Genomic DNA, 19,814 nt, shown 5'->3' with positions numbered 1-19,814 from the left:
ATAAGACCCCGCGTGCTAAGAGACTGTTCTTAGAGCGCAGTCGGGGGGCTGGCGCTGCCGAACCTCTGCAGCTATTATTGGGCAGCGAACATATCCACGATCCGGAAATGGGTAGTAGAGGGAGGGGGGGTGGTGTGGAAATGGCAGGAGGCGGCGTCTTGCAGGAATACTAACTTGGGGGCACTGATAACGGCACCGCTGCCGCTCCCGCCAACGCGGTACACCACGAGCCCGGTGGTGATGGCGGCATTGAGGATCATTGTTTATTGATGGGACTTTTGCTAGCCTGAGGCTGCTGGAAGAGAAATTCAGGTTGCCCCCAGGGAATACCTTTAGGTACCTGCAAGTCCGCGCTTTCTTGAAGAAGCAGGTGGGGGAATTCCCGCTGCTGCCTGCCCGTAGGATACAGGACAGGTCTCGGGCATGTGGGTAGGTGACGGAAAGGTATCAGACATATACCAGGAGCTGCAGGAAGCGGAGGAGGCTTGGTGGAGGAGCTGAAAGGCAAGTGGGAGGAGGTGCTGAGGGAGGAGCTGGATGAGGGCCTGTGGGCGGATGCCCTGGGCAGGGTCAATTCCTCCTCATCTATTGCCAGGCTTAGCCTGATTCAATTTAAGGTGGTACACAGGGCGCATATGACAGCAGCAAGAATAAGCAAGTTCTTTGGGGTGGAGGACAGGTGTGTGAGGTGTTCAGGGAGCCCAGCAAACCATGTCCATATGTTTTGGGCATGCCCGGCACTTAAAGAATTCTGGCGAGGCTTTGCAAAGGCACTTTCCAAGGTCTTGGACACTCGGGTAAAGCCGAGCTGGGGGATAGCGATATTTGGGGTGTTGGAAGATCCGGGAGTGCAGGAGTCGAAAGAGGCCGGAGTCTTGGCTTTTGCCTCCTTGGTAGCCCAGAGATGGCTCTTGTTAATGTGGAGGGATGCGAAACCCCCGAGTGTGGAGACTTGGGTCAGTGACTTGGCTGGGTTTCTAAGTTTGGAGAGGATAAAGTTTGCCTTGAGAGGGTCCTTTCTGGGGTTCTCCAGGCGGTGGCAGCCGTTCTTTGACTTTCTCGCGGAACGTTAAGTGAGGAGGTCGGCAGCAGCAGCAAACCGGGAGGGGGGGGGGCTGTATGGGTTGTGGATAGATTTTACAAGTAAAGGGCAGATATCCCACCTTGTTTTGTTAAGTTGTTACTTCATTTTTTTTTGTTTGTTTGTTTTTTGTTGCCTTCTGTCAGTAGTGGTTTTGTAAAAATTTTGAATAAAAAAAAGGATTGGCAATTGGCATCTAATGTGTGGCAGTTGTTAAATGTGGTGTTGTCCCTGGAAGTCAGTGTCGTACGAGATGCTGGAAAGACTTTTGATCGGGTAGAATGGGGCATTTGTTTGTGGGACTGGAAAAGTTTGGGAAAGGGCCTAAGTTTGTGTCATCGGATGATTGTTGTAAAAAGCACCACAAATAACGTGAGCTTGGGGTATTTTCAGTTGAACAGGAGAATGAGACAGGGTTCGCCCCTGTCCTCCCTTGTTTGCAGTGGTGATAGTCCCTTTGGTCATTGCCCTGAGGGCTATAGATAGGTGGAGGGGGAACATGAGGGGGGGGGATCTGTGGACCAGAGGGGGCTGGATTCTCCGATTTTGAGGCTGTGTCCCCACGCTGGCGTGGGAACAGTGGCGTTTTACGACTGAACATTTGGCGTAAAACAGCCACCGATCGTCCGTTTGGGGGCTAGTAGCCAAACAGCGTAGAGCGCCCGGCTCTCGCTGCCGATATGGCCCGGAGAGTTGCTGGGTCCGTGGCCGCGCATGTGCACAGCGGCGGCCTGTAGCAGCCGCACCGTGCAACCTGGCGCCGGCCGCTCGCGGACCCAACCTGCAAAATAGTGCCCCCATTTGTCCGGCTCGCGAGCCCCGGACCACCAGCTTCCAAAACGGAGAATCCAGCCCCATATTTTTGCGCCTGTGAGATTGGGTTCTACATTTGGAGGGGGTGGGAAGGAAGGGGTTGGAAGGAATGGGGGATCTGTTCTTGGAGGGACGGTTTGCGAGTTTGGAGTTGTTATCGGAGAAATTTGAACTCTCGTGATCTGACTCGTTCAGATACCTGCAAGTTCTCAACTTTGCGAAACGGATCTTTCCGACCATCCCTGTGGTGCCGCCAACCTCATTAATGGAGAGGGTTCTTTCGCTGGAAGGGTTGGAGGAGGGGAGTACATCGGGTACCTGTGGCAGGATTATGATTGAAGATGTTGTATCGGTGGAGGGGTTTAAGGCCAAATGGGAGGAGTTGGGGCTGGTGTTGGAGGATGGGGTGTAGAGTGAGGCTCTGTGGAGGGTGAACGCCACTTGCTCTTGATCCAGGCTCGGTTTAATACAGATTAAGGTAGTGCAGAGGGTTCATTTGACTGGGTCTAGGATGAGCAGGTTTTTTGCGGGAGTGGAGGACAAGTGTATGCATTGTCGGAGGGGCCTGGCTAACTATCTACACATGTTCTGGTTATGTTCTAAGCTCGTGGGGTTCTGGGTCGTCTTCTTTAGCACCATGCCGGCCATTCTGAAGATTGAGCTGAAGCCCTGTCCCTTCGTGGCCATATTTGGAGGGTCAGACTTGCCGGAGCCGCAGGCGGCCACGGGGGCCGATGTCCTGCCTTTGTCTCGCTGATTGTTTGGTGGTGAGTGCTGATGGGATGGAGGTTATCTTCCAGTGCCTCAGTGTGGCTGGGAGGTCTGATGGAGTTTCTATACCTCGAGAAAGTCAAGTCAACCGTGACGGGAGCAACTGAGGATTTCTACCAAAGATGGCACCTGCTAATTCTCTATTTCAACGAGCTGGTCAGCATTCGTTGCTGAGGTAAGGGGAGGGGACAGAGGGGAAAGGGAGGAGGAATTTTAAAAATAATAATAATCTTTATTAGTGTCACAAGTAGACTTACATTGACACTGCAATGACGTAATAATGAAGGAATATTCAATTACGTATAGCTGCTGACGAGATTTGACTGTTGAAAGTAAAATTGCCAATATTCCAATTCTACCACAAAAAGCTTGTAGGGAAAAATTATGGCAATACTTAAACTTATAGATAAGGAGGGTTAAGTATTCCTGTGCTATTTCATATATCACTATTATTTCTGAACATTTTAGAAAATGTCTTACCCTTTTGGCAAGCTCAGTGATTCTGTTTGAGACGTCTGGTATCGAAATACTTCCTCTCTCGGCATCTTCAATGGCTTTCTTGGCCAGGTGAAGTGTCCCCTGGCAATTGATACCTTCGCAGGGCTCAGGGCAAAGATCACCTGGGCACCTTTCTGCAGTGCAAGGTTCCATCCGAGAGCCACCACAGATCTGAAAAAAGGTCATAATAGCATTGGTTGAAAATAGTGATACATCTTCAACAAAAGCAATTCCATGTTAATAAAATTTAAAACAGGTTTTGCAAAGTCCTAAAAAGAAAATCTACCAGATTGTCACAGCTCCGGTATTGTGGGTATAGGTAAGCTACAAACCTACAACTGTATGGAATCACCTGGAACCTCAGTGTGAACTTGCAGAAGGTGCAGCTACGAGAGGCAGAAAGAAGTGGTCACACCCAAGGTACAGGACAATAGACGAAGCCTGTGTGGAATATAAGGAAAGCAGGAAGGAACTTAAGCAAGGAGTCAGGAGGGCTAGAAGAGGTCACGGAAAGTCACTGGCAATTAGGGTTAAGGAAAATCCCAAGGCTTTTTACACATACATAAAAAGCAAGAGGATAGCCAGGGAAAGGGTTGGCCCACTGAAGGATAGGCAAGGGAATCTATGTGTGGAGCCAGAGGAAATAGGCGAGGTACTAAATTAATACTTTGCATCAGTATTCACCAAAGAGAAGGAATTGGTGGATGTTGAGTCTGGAGAAGGGTGTGTAGATAGCCTGGGTCACATGAAATGAAATGAAAATTGCTTATTGTCACAAGTAGGCTTCAATGAAGTTACTATGAAAAGCCCCTTGTCGCCACATCCCGGCGCCTGTTCGGGGAGGCTGAGATCCAAAAAGACGAGGTGTTGGGCGTCTTGAAAAATATTAAGGTAGATAAGTCCCCAGGGCCGGATGGGATCAACCCCAGAATACTGAAGGAGGCTAGAGAGGAAATTGCTGAGGCCTTGACAGAAATATTTGGATCCTCACTGTCTTCAGGTGATGTCCCGGAGGACTGGAGAATAGCCAATGTTGTTCCTTTGTTTAAGAAGGGTAGCAAGGATAATCCAGGGAATTACAGGCCGGTGAGCCTTACGTCAGTGGTAGGGAAATTACTGGAGAGAATTCTGCGCGACAGGATCTACTCCCATTTGGAAGCAAATGGACGTATTAGTGAGAGGCAGCATGGTTTTGTAAAGGGGAGGTCATGTCTCACTAACTTGATAGAGTTTGTTGAAGAGGTCATAAAGATGATTGATGTAGGTAGGGCAGTGGATGTTGTCTGTATGGACTTCAGTAAGGCATTTGACAAGGTCCCTCATGGTAGACTGGTACAAAAGGTGATCACATGGGATCAGGGGTGAGCTGTCAAGGTGGATACAGAACTGGCTAGGTCATAGAAGGCAGAGAGTAGCAATGGAAGGGTGCTTTTCTAATTGGAGGGTTGTGACTAGTGGTGTTCCACAGGGATCAGTGCTGGGACCTTTGATGTTCGTAGTATCTATAAATGATTTGGAGGAAAATATAACTGGTCTGATTAGTAAGTTTGCAGACGACACAAAGGTTGGTGGAATTGCGGATAGCGATGAGGACTGTCAGAGGATACAGCAGGATTTAGATTGTTTGGAGACTTGGGCGGAGAGATGGCAGATAGAGTTTAATCCAGACAAATATGAGGTAATGCATTTTGGAAGGTCTAATGCAGGTAGGGAATATACAGTGAATGGTTGAACCCGCAAGAGTATTGAAAGTCAGAGAGATCTAGGTGTACAGGTCCACAGGTCACTGAAAGGGGTAACACAGGTGGAGAAGGTAGTCAAGAAGGCATACGGCATGCTTGCCTTCATTGGCCGGGGCATTGAGTATAAGAATTGGCAAGTCATGTTGCAGCTGTATAGAATCTTAGTTGGACCACACTTGAAGTATAGTGTTCAATTCTGGTCGCCACACTACCAGAAGGATGTGGAGGCTTTAGAGAGGGTGCAGAAGAGATTTACCAGGATGTTGCCTGGTATGGAGGGCATTAGCTATGAGGAGCAGTTGAATAAACTCGGTTTGTTCTCACTGGAACGACGGAGGTTGAAGGGCGACCTGATAGAGGTCTACAAAATTATGAGGGGCATAGACAGAGTGGATAGTCAGAGGTTTTTCCCCAGGGTAGGGGGTCAATTACTGGGGGGCATATATTTCAGGTGCGAGGGGCAAGGTTTAGAGGAGATGTACGAGGCAAGTGTTTTACACAGAGAGTAGTGGGTGCCTGGAACTCGCTGCTGGAGGAGGTGGTGGAATCAGGGACGATAGTGACATTTAAGGGGCATCTTGACAAATACATGAATAGGATGGGAATAGAGGGATACGGACCCAGGAAGTTTTTAGTTTAGATGAGCAGCATGGTCGGCACGGGCTTGGAGGGCCGAAGGGCCTGTTCCTGTGCTGTACTTTTCTTTGTTCTTTGTTCTTAGACGGAGCAGGCAGGCTGTGCAGGAGTCCCCTGTGGCTGTGCCCCTCTCTAACAAGTATGCCCTTTTGGATACTGATGAGGAGGAAGGCCCATCAGGTGACAGCAGCAGCAGTAGCCAGAGCAGTGGCACCATAGCAAGTCCTGCTGTACAGAGGAGGGGGGCAAAGCATAATAGAGCTACTAATTGGGGTTTCGATAGTCAGCGGCACAGATAGGCGCTTCTGTGGTCACAAAAGTGACTCCAGGATGGTGTGTTGCCTCCCTGGTACCAGGGTCATGGATGTTTCAGAGCAGTAACAGGACATCCTGAAGTGGGAGGGCAAACAGGCAGATGTCATTGTCCACATTGATACAAATGATATAGGCAGGAAGAGCAGCAAGATTCTACAAAGACATTACAGGGAGTTCGGTAGTAAGCTAAAAAACAGGACCTTTAGGGTAGTCATTTCAGGGTTACTCCCCATGCCATGTGCTCGTGAGGCTTGCATAGAATTTTCATAATTTAAAAAAAAATTTTTTACAGTGCAGAAAGAGGCCATTTGGCCCATCGGGTCTACACCGGCCCTTGAAAGAGCACCCTACTTAAGCCCACATCTCCACCCTATCCCTGTAACCCAGTAGCCCCACCAGTCCTTTGGACATTACAGAGCAATTTAGCAAGGCCAATCCACCTAACCTGCACATTTTTGGACTGTGGGAGTGTAATAACCTGCCTGCTTACCACTGGCTGGGGACTAATGGCAATCCCACAATCCTTAAGAAGTATGAGCTTCCCCAATGAGGGGGGGCGGAGAAATCATTAGCAGATTCCCTGCATAAATAAAGCTGGCCAGTTTGGAACCAGCTAGAGAGGAGTGAGCAGCAAGGGAGTTACTGCTGCTGTTGTATATATATGAAATGAAATGAAAAATGAAAATCGCTTATTGTCACAAGTAGGCTTCAAATGAAGTTACTGTGAAAAGCCCCTAGTCGCCACATTCCAGCGCCTGTTTGGGGAGGCTGATACGGGAATTGAACCGTGCTGCTGGCCTGCCTTGGTCTGCTTTCAAAGCCAGCAAATTTATTGTAAATAAATGTTATTTCTTTCTATCCTTCAACTCGTGCTGGATTCTTCGTGGCCCTCACAAAACTGGTGACGAGGGTTAAAGTGGATAGCTGTCTACACTGCTGAAGCCACCTCCCTGGATTTTTGTTGGATACAGGTCGGAAGTTTTTTTTCTGTTGCACTAAGCCTATTTATGGACGTTTGGATGTTTTTGATGCTGCGCTGGAAAGTTGGAACCAGTACGCACAACGGATGCGTTACTATTTCCGGGCAAACAATATCACCAAAAACGAGTGCCAGGTGGTCATTTTGCTCACTGGCTGCGGCCCGCATACGTTTGGGGTGATTAGGAGCCTTACGTACCCAGCTGCGCCGGACACCAAGGCGTTTGATGAACTTGTGAACTTAGTGGAGCAACATTTTAACCCAACCCCGTCCACAATAGTCCAGCGTTACCAGTTTAATACTGCTGAGAGGACCCCAGGAGAATCTCTTGCAGAGTTTCTATCCAGGCTATGCATGATTGCAGAGTACTGTGATTATGGTGAGACCTTGTCAGAAATGTTACGCGACCATTTGGTTTGGGGTATTAACAATGCGGCCACCCAGAAAAAGTTGTTAGCTGAGCCAACATTGAATTTTCAACAGGCCATTCAAATAGTATTGTCCCGAGAGAGCGCAGAACGGGGAGTGCAGGAGCTACAGGGAATGGAGGTGCACGTCTTGGGGCGCAACCCCTTCTGCTCAAAAGCGTCTCCCCGCACTCCTGCGGTACCTTGGGCGGGGCGGCATCCGGATCGACGCCAGTGGCTGCCGGACGTTCCTCCCCGAAGGGAGCCTTCTCCAGAACCAATGGATGAAGAGCCATGTCCGTGTCAGACATGTGGGCGCCGACCCCATCGCGGACGCCGGTCCTGGGGGCGCCAGAGGCGCCATCATCCCGAGAGAAACTGGGGCCAGCCCAGGGGCCGTACCTTCCATTTGGATGAACCTGCGGTGACTACTCCCGAGAATGTGGAGACGGAGGACGACTGCCTGCAGCTGCATTGTGTGGCAGCTCCCCGTGTGGCCCCCATTAAGGTGACAGTACGGGTCAATGGCCACCCACTTGAGATGGAGTTGGACACTGGCGCAGTGGTCTCCGTGATCGCCCAGAGGACATTCGACCGCATCAAGCAGGGTATACAGACCCTTACATTAACCGACACACAGGCCAGGTTGGCCACCTACACGGGGGAACCATTGGACATTGCAGGAACTACAATGACCCCTGTTGTTTATGGATGCCAGGAGGGGCGTTTCCCACTTATCGTGGTGCGTGGCCATGGGCCCAGCCTGTTGGGTCGGGACTGGTTGCGCCATTTGCGGTTGCAGTGGCAGCACATCCTCCAAACAGTTTCTGAAGGGTTGACTGAGGTGCTAGGATGATACCCAGACATATTCCAGCCCGGTTTGGGGAAAATAAAGGAGTCCGTAGCCCATATCCAAGTCGAACCAGGAGCCACGCCGCGCTATTTCCGGGCACGCCTGGTGCCTTACGCCTTGCTCGAGAAGGTAGAAGGGGAGATCACTCATTTGGAGACTTTGAGTATTATCAGGCCCGTCCGTTTCGCTGACTAGGCAGCAGCAATTGTACCTGTTAAGGAGCCAGATGCCACAGTTCGCTTGTGCGGCGGCTATAATCTTACAGTGAATACGGCTTCCCTGCTCGACCGATATCCAATGCCTCACACAGAGGATCTCTACGTGAGTCACGACTACCTACAATTGGAGCTGGACACTGCCTCCCGGTCATATGTAACGATTAATACACACCGGGGCCTGTATGAATATACATGGTTGCCCTTTGGGTATCCTCTGCCTGCGTTATTTTTCAACGTGTTATGGAGGGCATCTTGAGAGGTTTAACGCATGTCGCTGTCTACTTAGATGACGTTTTGATAACAGGGACGCGGAGCAGGAACATTTGGAAAATCTGGAGGCTGTCCTTAGACACTTTTTAGAGGCTGGAGTCCGTTTACGTCATACAAAGTGCGTCTTTCAGGTGAAGGAAGTAGTCTACCTAGGTTATCGGGTGGACCGCGAAGGTTTGCACTCCGTCGCAGAGAAGGTGCGTGCGATTCAACAGGCCCCCACCCCGACTGACACTTCGCATCTTCCTTCTTTTCTCGGCCTCGTAAACGATTACGGGAAGTTCCTCCCCAATCTGGCAACTACGCTGGCCCCGTTGTACCTTCTGCTAAAGAAGAATCACACGCGGGTTTGGGGTCAACTGCAAGAAACCGCTTTCTGGCGGGTAAAATTGTCGTCGTCTGGGGAACTAACCCACTATGATCCTGGAAAGCCTTTGCTCATCACGTGTGACGCATCCCCGTATGGTGTTGGGGCCGTCCTGTCCCACAAGATGGAGAATGACGCCGAGAGGCCGATAGCTTTTGCCTCCCACACATTGACTGCAGCGGAAAGGAAGTACGCGCAGATCGAGAAGGAGGGCCTGGCGGTGATTTTTGCGGGGAAACCAGTATGTGTATGGCCGCCACTTCACTATCGTGACTGATCATAAGCCTCTGCTGGGACTTTTCCGAGAGGATAAGCCAATACCGCCCATTGCTTCCGCATGGATCCAGCGCTGGGCATTGTTGCCTACGAGTATTCTCTGGAGCACAAACCAGGGATCCAGATAGCGAATGCCGACGCAATGAGCCGATTGCCTTTATTAACCGGCCCCATGTCGACCCCCACGACTGGTGAGGTGGTTGCAACCCTACATTTTATGGACTCCTTACCTGTCACGGCATCACAAAATGAAATGAAATGAAAATCGCTTATTGTCACAAGTAGGCTTCAAATGAAGTTACTGTGAAAAGCCCCTAGTCGCCCCATTCCGGCGCCTGTTCGGGGAGGCTGTTACTGGAATTGAACCGTGCTGCTGGCCTGTCTCGGTCTGCTTTCAAAGCCAGCGATTTAGCCCTGTGCTAAACAGCCTCTGATCCGTGAGTGGACCCAGACGGAGCCTGTCCTGTCAAAGGTTCAGCACATAGTCCTGTATGGTGGGCAGCATAGACAGCTCCCAGGCGAGTTGCGGGCATTTTCCTCCAAGCTGTCAGAATTCAGCGTGGAAGACGGCATCCTCTTGTGGGGGACGCGTGTGATTGTCCTGGAAAAAGGCCAGGAGCTGATACTAAGAGACTTGCACAATGGGCATCCAGGTGTGACCAAAATGAAAATGTTGGCCCGGAGTTATGTCTGGTGGCCAGGCCTCGACACCAAAACTGCTCCATTTGCCAGGAGAATCAGAAGCTTCCGCCGGCCGCACCCCTACATCACTGGGAATGGCCAGGGCGGCCTTGGGCACGCTTGCATGTAGATTTCGCAGGCCCTTTTCAAAGATCCATGTTCCTTCTATTAATCGATGCCCAGTTTGAATGGTTAGAGGTGCATAAGATGGTAGGCACAACGTCCTGCGCAACAATCGAGAAGATGCGTTTGCCTTTCAGTACGCATGGCCTTTCCCAAGGTGCTGGTCACGGATAACGGCACTCCGTTCACAAGTGAGGAGTTTGCGAGGTTCATGAAGATGAATGGCATATGCCATATCCGCACCGCTCCATACTACCCGGCTTCAAATGGGTTGTCGGACATTCAAACGGGGCCTAAAGAAGCAGTCTTCCGGATCTATGGACACGAGACTGGCTCGTTTTTTGTTTTCATACAGGACCACTCCACATGCGGTGACTGGGGTAGCTCCCGTGGAACTCTGAATGGGCCGGAGACTTCTCACCTGCCTTAGCATGGTTTTCCCGGACGTTGGTGCAAATTCCCGCACTCGGACATTGTTTTTCTCGGCATCGGCTGATTTGGTAGTTTGCACCCGGTGACCCAGTGTTCGTTCGAACTTTTGCTGGTGGTGTCCAGTGGGTCCCTGGCATTATCTTTTGCCGAACGGACCCTATCTCTTACCAGGTGCAAGCCCAGGGTCGTCTCCAGCACAAGCATGTAGACCACATTCGGTCCAGAAGACCATCTCTTCCAAAGATTCCCCGCCACCGGAGCTCACTTCTACAGCCACAGAGACCAGACACAGTGGAGAGTATTCCTTACGACCTTCCTCTGGCGCCACACTTAAAGCCTGCGAAGGTCGTTACAGAACTGCGCGGAGATAGAGATACTGAGATGACGGAGGTAGCGGACTCCGACTCCGAGATGGAGACACAGGACGCATCAGAGGGGGAGTCCTCAGGCCCACGGGCCATGGATGTACAACCGTTACGCCGTTCATAACGGAAGCGCAGTTCTCCATCTCGTTACACGCCGCCCGATCCAGCGCCGCGTGCAAATGGTGTCCGGCCTGCGGCCAAACGAGTCCGACACCCTCCTTCACCAGGGTCTTCGGTGGATTCCTTGGACTTTGGGGGGGGCGGGGAGGGATGTTATAACCTGCCTGCTTACCACTGGCTGGAGACTAATGGCAATCCCACAATCCTTCGGGAGTATGAGCTTCCCCAATGAGGGGGGCGGAGAAATCATTTGCAGATTCCCTGGATAAATAAAGCTGGCCAGTGTGGAATCAGCTAGAGAGGAGTGAGCAGCAAGGGAATTGCTGCTGCTGCTGTTGTTGTGTATATATATATGTTCTTGTAAATAAATGTTATTTCTTTCTATCCTTCAACTCATGCTGGATTCTTCATGGCACTCACAAAAGGGAGGAAATCGGAGCACTCGGAGGAAACCCACGCAGACACGGGGAGAACGGGGAGTGCAGCAGGAGGCCATTCGGCCCATAGAATCTGCACCGACCCACTTAAGCCCTCACTTCCACCCTACCCTGTAACCCAATAAGCCCTCAACCTTTTTGGTCACTACTGGCAATTTAGCATGGCCAATCCACCTAACCTGCACGTCTTTGGACTGTGGGAGGAAACCGGAGCACCCGAAGGAAACCCACGCAGACACAGGGAGAACGTGCAGACTACGCACAGACAGTGACCCAGCGGGGAATCGAACCTGGGACCCTGGCGCTGTGAAGCTACAGTGTTATCCACTTGTGCTACCGTGCTGCCCATTGGTAAAGTCGCATGGGATTCGGGGTGTGTAGCTGGATGGATAAAGCCTGGCAACAGGAGACAGCGGAAGGGAGTTTTTCAGAATGGAGACCTGTAACTAGTGGTGTTCCACTGGGATCAGTGCTGGGACCACTGTTGTTTGTTATGTATAGAAATGATCTGGAAGAACATGTAGATGGTCTGATGAACCAGTTTGCGGATGACGCCTAGATAGGTGAAATTACAGATAGTGAAGGGTCAGAGAATACAGCAGAATATAGATAGATTGGAGAGTTGGGCAGAGAAATGGCAGATGGAGTTCAATCTGGACAAGTGTGAGGTGAAATTCAGGTGTGAATTATACAGTAAATGGCAGAACCCTTAAGAGCATTGACATACAGAGGGATCTGACGTTCAGGTCCACAGTTCCATGAAAGTGACAATGAAGGTTGAGAAGGTGGTCAAGAAGGCATACGGCATGCTTGCCTTCATCAACCAGGGCATTGAGTACAAGAGTTGGCAGGTCATGTTGCAGTTGTATAAAATTTTAGGTAGGCCACATTTGGAATATTGCGTGCAGTTCTGGTTGCCGCAGTACCAGAAGGACGTGGATGTTTTGGAGAAAGTGCCCACCCAGGGGGGTGGGCACGGGAGCAATAGGTCAGAAGGTGAGAGCATTGAGGGAGAACTAGGGAATAGGGACAGTGTGGCTCTGAGGCAGAGCAGACAGGGAGAAGTTGCTGAACTCAGCGGGTCTGGTGGCCTGAAGTGCATATGTTTTAATGCAAGGAGCATTACGGGTAAGGCAGATGAACTTAGAGCTTGGATTAGTACTTGGAACTATGATGTTGTTGCCATTACAGAGACCTGGTTGAGGGAAGGGCAGGATTGGCAGCTAAACGTTCCAGGATTTAGATGTTTCAGGCGGGATAGAGGGGGATGTAAAAGGGGAGGTGGAGTTGCGCTACTTGTTCGGGAGAATATCACAGCTGTACTGCGAGAGGACACCTCAGAGGGCAGTGAGGCTATATGGGTAGAGATCAGGAATAAGAAGGGTGCAGTCACAATGTTGGGGGTATACTACAGGCCTCCCAACAGCCAGCGGGAGATAGAGGAGCAGATAGGTAGACAGATTTTGGAAAAGAGTAAAAACAACAGGGTTGTGGTGATGGGAGACTTCAACTTCCCCAATATTGACTGGGACTCACTTCGTGCCAGGGGCTTAGACGGGGCAGAGTTTGTAAGGAGCATCCAGGAGGGCTTCTTAAAACAATATGTAGACAGTCCAACTAGGGAAGGAGCGTACTGGACCTGGTATTGGGGAATGAGCCCGGCCAGGTGGTAGATGTTTCAGTAGGGGAGCATTTCGGTAACAGTGACCACAATTCAGTAAGTTTTAAAGTACTGGTGGACAAGGATAAGAGTGGTCCGAGGATGAATGTGCTAAATTGGGGGAAGGCTAATTATAACAATATTAGGCGGGAACTGAAGAACATAGATTGGGGGCGGGTGTTTGAGGGCAAATCAACATCTGACATGTGGGAGGCTTTCAAGTGGCAGTTGAAAGGAATACAGGACCGGCATGTTCCTGTGAGGAAGAAAGATAAATACGGCAATTTTCGGGAACCTTGGATGACGAGTGATATTGTAGGCCTCGTCAAAAAGAAAAAGGAGGCATTTGTCAGGGCTAAAAGGCTGGGAACAGACGAAGCCTGCGTGGAATATAAGGAAAGTAGGAAGGAACTTAAGCAAGGAGTCAGGAGGGCTAGAAGGGGTCACGAAAAGTCATTGGCAAATAGGGTTAAGGAAAATCCCAAGGCTTTTTACACGTACATAAAAAGCAAGAGGGTAGCCAGGGAAAGGGTTGGCCCACTGAAGGATAGGCAAGGGAATCTATGTGTGGAGCCAGAGGAAATGGGCGAGGTACTAAATGAATACTTTGCATCAATATTCACCAAAGAGAAGGAATTGGTAGATGTTGAGTCTGGAGAAGGGGGTGTAGATAGCCTGGGTCACATTGTGATCCAAAAAGACGAGATGTTGGGTGTCTTAAAAAATATTAAGGTAGATAAGTCCCCAGGGCCTGATGGGATCTACCCCAGAATACTGAAGGAGGCTGGAGAGGAAATTGCTGAGGCCTTGACAGAAATCTTTGGATCCTCGCTGTCTTCAGGGGATGTCCCGGAGGACTGGAGAATAGCCAATGTTGTTCCTCTGTTTAAGAAGGGTAGCAAGGATAATCCCGGGAACTACAGGCCGGTGAGCCTTACTTCAGTGGTAGGGAAATTACTGGAGAGAATTCTTCGAGACAGGATCTACTCCCATTTGGAAGCAAATGGACGTATTAGTGAGAGGCAGCACGGTTTTGTGAAGGGGAGGTCGTGTCTCACTAACTTGATAGAGTTTTTCGAGGAGGTCACTAAGATGATTGATGCAGGTAGGGCAGTAGATGTTGTCTATATGGACTTCAGTAAGGCCTTTGACAAGGTCCCTCATGGTAGACTAGTACAAAAGGTGAAGTCACACGGGATCAGGGGTGAGCTGGCAAGGTGGATACAGAACTGGCTAGGCCATAGAAGGCAGAGAGTAGCAATGGAGGGATGCTTTTCTAATTGGAGGGCTGTGACCAGTGGTGTTCCACAGGGATCAGTGCTGGGACCTTTGCACTTTGTAGTATATATAAATGATTTGGAGGAAAATGTAACTGGTCTGATTAGTAAGTTTGCAGACGACACAAAGGTTGGTGGAATTGCGGATAGCGATGAGGACTGTCGGAGGATACAGCAGGATTTAGATTGTCTGGAGACTTGGGCGGAGAGATGGCAGATGGAGTTTAATCCGGACAAATGTGAGGTAATGCATTTTGGAAGGTCTAATGCAGGTAGGGAATATACAGTGAATGGTAGAACCCTCAAGAGTATTGAAAGTCAAAGAGATCTAGGAGTACAGGTCCACAGGTCATTGAAAGGGGCAACACAGGTGGAGAAGGTAGTCAAGAAGGCATACGGCATGCTTGCCTTCATTGGCCGGGGCATTGAGTATAAGAATTGGCAAGTCATGTTGCAGCTGTATAGAACCTTAGTTAGGCCACACTTGGAGTATAGTGTTCAATTCTGGTCGCCACACTACCAGAAGGATGTGGAGGCTTTAGAGAGGGTGCAGAAGAGATTTACCAGAATGTTGCCTGGTATGGAGGGCATTAGCTATGAGGAGCGATTGAATAAACTCGGTTTGTTCTCACTGGAACGAAGGAGGTTGAGGGGAGACCTGATAGAGGTCTACAAAATGATGAGGGGCACAGACAGAGTGGATAGTCAGAGGCTTTTACCCGGGGTAGAGGGGTCAATTACTAGGGGGCATAGGTTTAAGGTGAGAGGGGCAAGGTTTAGAGTAGATGTACGAGGCAAGTTTTTTACGCAGAGGGTAGTGGGTACCTGGAACTCGCTACCGGAGGAGGTAGTGGAAGCAGGGACGATAGGGACATTTAAGGGGCATCTTGACAAATATATGAATAGGATGGGAATAGAAGGATACGGACCCAGGAAGTGAAGAAGATTGTAGTTTAGTCGGGCAGCATGGTCGGCACGGGCTTGGAGGGCCGAAGGGCCTGTTCCTGTGCTGTACATTTCTTTGTTCTTTGTTTTGTTCTTTGAAAAGAAGATTAACGAGGATGTTGCCAGGAGGGTCTGGAGGGTGTTAGCTATGAGGATTAAACTCAAATTGTTTTTGATGGAAAGGCAGATCGAGGTCTGCAAAATTACGAGAGGAATAGACAGGGTGAATAGTCAGAGCTTTATTCCAGGGGGGACGACTCAATTACAAGAGGGCACAGGTTCCAGGTGAGAGGGGGAAAGTTTAGGGGAGATGTGCGGGGAAAGTTTTTCACGTAGAAGGTGGTGGGTGCCTGGAACGCGCTGCCATTAGAGGTCGTAGAGGCGGGCACAATAGCAGCACTAAAGATGTATCTTGATAGCCACATGAACGGGCGGGGAATGGAGGCTATGCAGATCCTTTGGGCAATAGGTAGTCGGTGTAAATAACAAATCTGGATCGATGCAGGCTTGGTGGGCTGAAGGGCCTGTTCCTGTGCTGTAATGTTCTTTGTTCTCACCCAAATTTAATCAAGGATGAAGACAGTAAGCCACAAAGCGAAGGCCTTCTATGATATTATTTAGCTGAGGTGCAAAATGAAATAGACTACAGGGAAAATAGACTTCAGACATATTGGGTGGTACTTTGCATATCGGCCGGGCTGGCAACGGAGTGGAAAATCTTGTGAGTGACCCAAATTGCGTTTCATGCTGATATAAACATAAGATGCTATTGTTCCTCCCCCACCAGTGATATGGGGCGTTTCCCTATGCTCAATGTCAGAAACATCGTGAATATATTATCATCTCATTATCTCATTAGCATCTCATTATCAACTGAATCACCAACACCACTTTCTCCCATTAAAACGTCCACTCACTGTTGCTTCACAGCGCCAGAGACCCGGGTTCGACTCCCGGTTTGGGCACTGTCTGTGCTGAGTCTGCACGTTCTCCCTGTGTCTGCGTGGGTTTCCTCCGGGTGCTCCGGTTTCCTCCCACAGTCCAGGAAGATGTGCTATTGGGTGAATTGGACATTCTGAATTCTCCCTCTGTGTACCCGAGCAGGCGCTGGAAAGTGGTGACTCGGGGCTTTTCACAGTAACTTCATTGCATTGTTAATGTAAGCCTACTTGTGACAATAAAGATTATTATTATCAGGTGTACATCTGGCGAACAGACCTAGAGCTCAGATGAGTGTATCACTCAGGGGGAGCGGGTCAGTGTCAGGGGACAGTCCCTGGGAAGTGCTGGGATGGGGGAGGGAGCTTTTTCTTGGCGGGGTGGATCCTAACAAACTATTGTGCACTAGGGCTGCCTTAGAAAATAGTGCCCCAATCTTCAATTAAGTTGCTGAACGGAGCGACTCAGAGCCAGAGTTATGTTGTGGAAGCTGTCCCTTTATGTTTTTCAGACTGAGTGCTCGAGATATACTGGATTAAGCCGCCATTGCTGCCAGTGGCGTCAACATTGTTTTTCCTGCCCGCTACTGACCTTTGCTGATTTTCAGGAAAATTTCACCCATTGTGTTTTGTCAGTTATGATAGTTGAAATGCAAATATTCAATGATCCCTAAACTCAGGTACGAAAAGGAAACATATGCCCTCTGAATGTCTTAATTGTCAACTTTTTTTTGCACTCACATAGCTGATTCAATTGAATTGTAACAATCGGAGAGGTCATATGTCAGTGTTTGAATGAAAACAGCGAATCCCACTACAAACCCGTATTGACATAGCTGCAAATTGAACCTGCCATCAAATTCACATGCTCCACTGTTTAAATGGTCCCTTACTTTGTTGATGAGAGGATTTACGTTGGGAGACTTCAGACCGTGCTTCAGATTTTCCAGTTTATTCCTGTTGTCTGTGTTTATATGTTTAATGAGCTGATTTGCAGTTAACCGAGCTTCTCTAGATTTAAGAATGATGGGTTCCACAGCAACAATCCCGTCTTTTGCTTTTCCAGACTGTTGATATGATGAAAGAATGTTGTTGAAAGTACCTGGAGGAAACAGAAACCATCAGTCACCTCGATCTAAATACATTGTGTAGGGATGGTGTAGGAGGGTTAGGGTTTCAGTTATTTTGGAGCACATTCTGGGGAAGGTTGGACCTGTGCAGACAGGTGGGGGCACCAATATCCTGGGAGAAAAATTTGCTACTGCTCTTCGGGGGTTTATCTAATTTGTCAGGGCTGTAGCCAGAAGCTAGTGTTGAGAGTAGTGAGGTACTGAGGAGGGTATCAAGGTTGCAGGTGTGTTCCGGCGGACAGAAAGGTGGGTTGAAGTGTGTCTACTTCAATGCAAGGAGCATCCGGAATAAGGTAGGTGAACTTGGAGCGTGGGTTGGTACTTGGGACTACGATGTTGTGGCCATTACGGAGACATGGTTAGAACAGGGACAGGAATGGTTATTGGAAGTTCCGGGGTATAGATGTTTCAGTAAGAGTAGGGAAGGTGGTAAAAGAGGTGGAGGAGTCCATTGTTAATCAAGGATAGTTTAACGGCTGCAGAAAGGCAGTTCGAGGGGGATCTGCCTACTGAGGTAATATGGGCCGAAGTTAGAAATAGGAAAGGAGCGGTCACGTTGTTTGGAGTTTTCTATAGGCCCCCAAATAGTAATAGAGATGTGGAGGAAGAAATTGCAAAACAGATTATGGATAGGTGTGTAGTTGTCATGGTGACTTTAACTTTCCAAATATTGATTGGAACCTCTATAGGTCAAACAGTTCGGATGGGGCAGTTTTTGTACAGAGTGTGCAGGAGGGTTTCCTGACACAACATGTGGCTAGGCTGACAAGAGGGGGGTTTGGTACTGGGTAATGTACCGGGCCAAGTGTTAGATTTGTTTGTGGGAGAGCACTTTGGAGATAGTGACCACAATTCGGTGTCTTTCACTATAGCAATGGAGAGGGATAGGGCCATACGGCAGGACAAGGTTTATAATTGGGGGAGGGGCAATTATGATGCAATTAGGCAAGAATTAGGGAGCATAAGATGGGAACAGAAACTGTCAGGGAAAGGCACAAATGAAAAGTGGAGCTTGTTCAAGAAACAAATACTGCGTGTCCTTGATAGGTATGTCCCTGTCAGGCAGGGAGGAAATGGCTGTGTGAGGGAACCATGGTCCACAAAAGAAGTTGAATGTCTTGTCAAGAGGAAAAAGGAAGCGTATGTAAGGATGAGAAAAGCCCTAGCTTTTGGGTCGCTTGAGGGTTACAAGGTAGCAAGGAATTTGCTAAAAAAAAGGGCTTTGGAGAGCTAGGAGGGGGCTTGAGAAGTCCTTGGAGGGTCAGATCAAGAAAAACCCCAAGGCTTTTTACTCTTATGTGAGAAATAAAAGAATGACCAGGGTGAGGTTAAGGCCGGTCAAGGACAGTAGTGAGAACTTGTGCATGGAGTCAGAAGAAATAGGAGAGGCGTTGAATGAATACTTTTCTTCAGTGTTCACCAAGGAGAGGGGCCATGTTTTTGAGGATGAGAGTGTGAAACAGGCGGGTAGGCTGGAGGGGGTAGATGTTCTGAGGAAGGATGTATTAGCAATTTTGAAAAATCTTAGGGTCGACAAGTCCCCTGGGCCAGATGGGATATATCCAAGGATTCTTTGGGAGGCAAGGGATGAGATTGCAGAGCCTTTGGCTTTGATCTTTGGGTCCTCACTGTCCACGGGGATAGTGCCAGAGGACTGGAGAGTGGCAAATGTTGTTCCTCTGTTCAAGAAAGGGAATAGGAATGACCCTGGTAATTATAGGCCGGTTAGTCTTACTTCAGTGGTCGGTAAGTTAATGGAAAAGGTCCTGTAGGATAGGATTTATGACCATTTGGAAAGATGCAGCTTAATCCGGGATAGTCAACACGGATTCGTGAAGGGTAAGTCTTGCCTCACAAATTTGATTGAATTCTTTGAGGAGGTAACTAAGTGTGTAGATGAAGGTAGAGCAGTTGATGTCGTATACATGGATTTTAGTAAGACGTTTGATAAGGGTCCCCATGGTCGGCTTATGAAGAAAGTAAGGAGGTGTGGGATAGAGGGAAATTTGGCCAATTGGATAAGTAACTGGCTATCACATAGAAGACAGAGGGTGGTGGTGGATGGAAAATTTTCAGACTGGAGACCAGTTACCAGCGGTGTACCACAGGGATCAGTGCTGGGTCCTCTGCTATTTGTGATTTTTATCAATGACTTGGAGGAGGGGGCTGAAGGGTGGGTCAGTAAATTTGCTGATGACACCAAGATTGCTGGAGTAGTGGATGAGGTGGAGGGCTGTTGTAGGCTGCAAAGAGACATTGATAGGATGCAGAGCTGGGCCGAAAAATGGCAGATGGAGTTTAACCCTGATATGTGCGAGGTGATTCATTTTGTTAGGACAAATTTGAATGCGGATTACAGGGTCAACGGCAGGGTTCTGAGGAATGTGGAGGAACAGAGAGATCTTGGGGTTCATATCCACAGATCTCTGAAGGTTGCCACTCAAGTGGATAGAGCCGTGAAGAAGGCTTATTGTGTGTTA

At 49.1% G+C, this 19,814-nt stretch overlaps 1 protein-coding gene across 2 annotated transcripts in view; it reads right to left on the bottom strand.

The window, feature by feature from the left end:
* Positions 1 to 19,814, bottom strand: part of LOC140393611 (laminin subunit beta-3-like) — a 112,837-nt gene that overhangs the window by 29,256 nt on the left and 63,767 nt on the right. For both annotated transcript variants that reach the window (XM_072479878.1, XM_072479879.1), the window contains exons 15-16: positions 17,098 to 17,306; positions 3,146 to 3,334 (exon numbers count right to left, since the gene is read on the bottom strand). In XM_072479878.1, coding sequence (XP_072335979.1) covers positions 3,146 to 3,334; positions 17,098 to 17,306 — 398 coding nt within the window. The remainder of the gene's footprint in view (positions 1 to 3,145; positions 3,335 to 17,097; positions 17,307 to 19,814) is intronic.

Source organism: Scyliorhinus torazame, chromosome 17, assembly GCF_047496885.1.
Source record: "Scyliorhinus torazame isolate Kashiwa2021f chromosome 17, sScyTor2.1, whole genome shotgun sequence".
NCBI classification, from domain to species: domain Eukaryota; kingdom Metazoa; phylum Chordata; class Chondrichthyes; order Carcharhiniformes; family Scyliorhinidae; genus Scyliorhinus; species Scyliorhinus torazame.
Note: the sequence above shows the minus strand (reverse complement) of the source record. Positions and strands in the feature narration are given on the sequence as shown.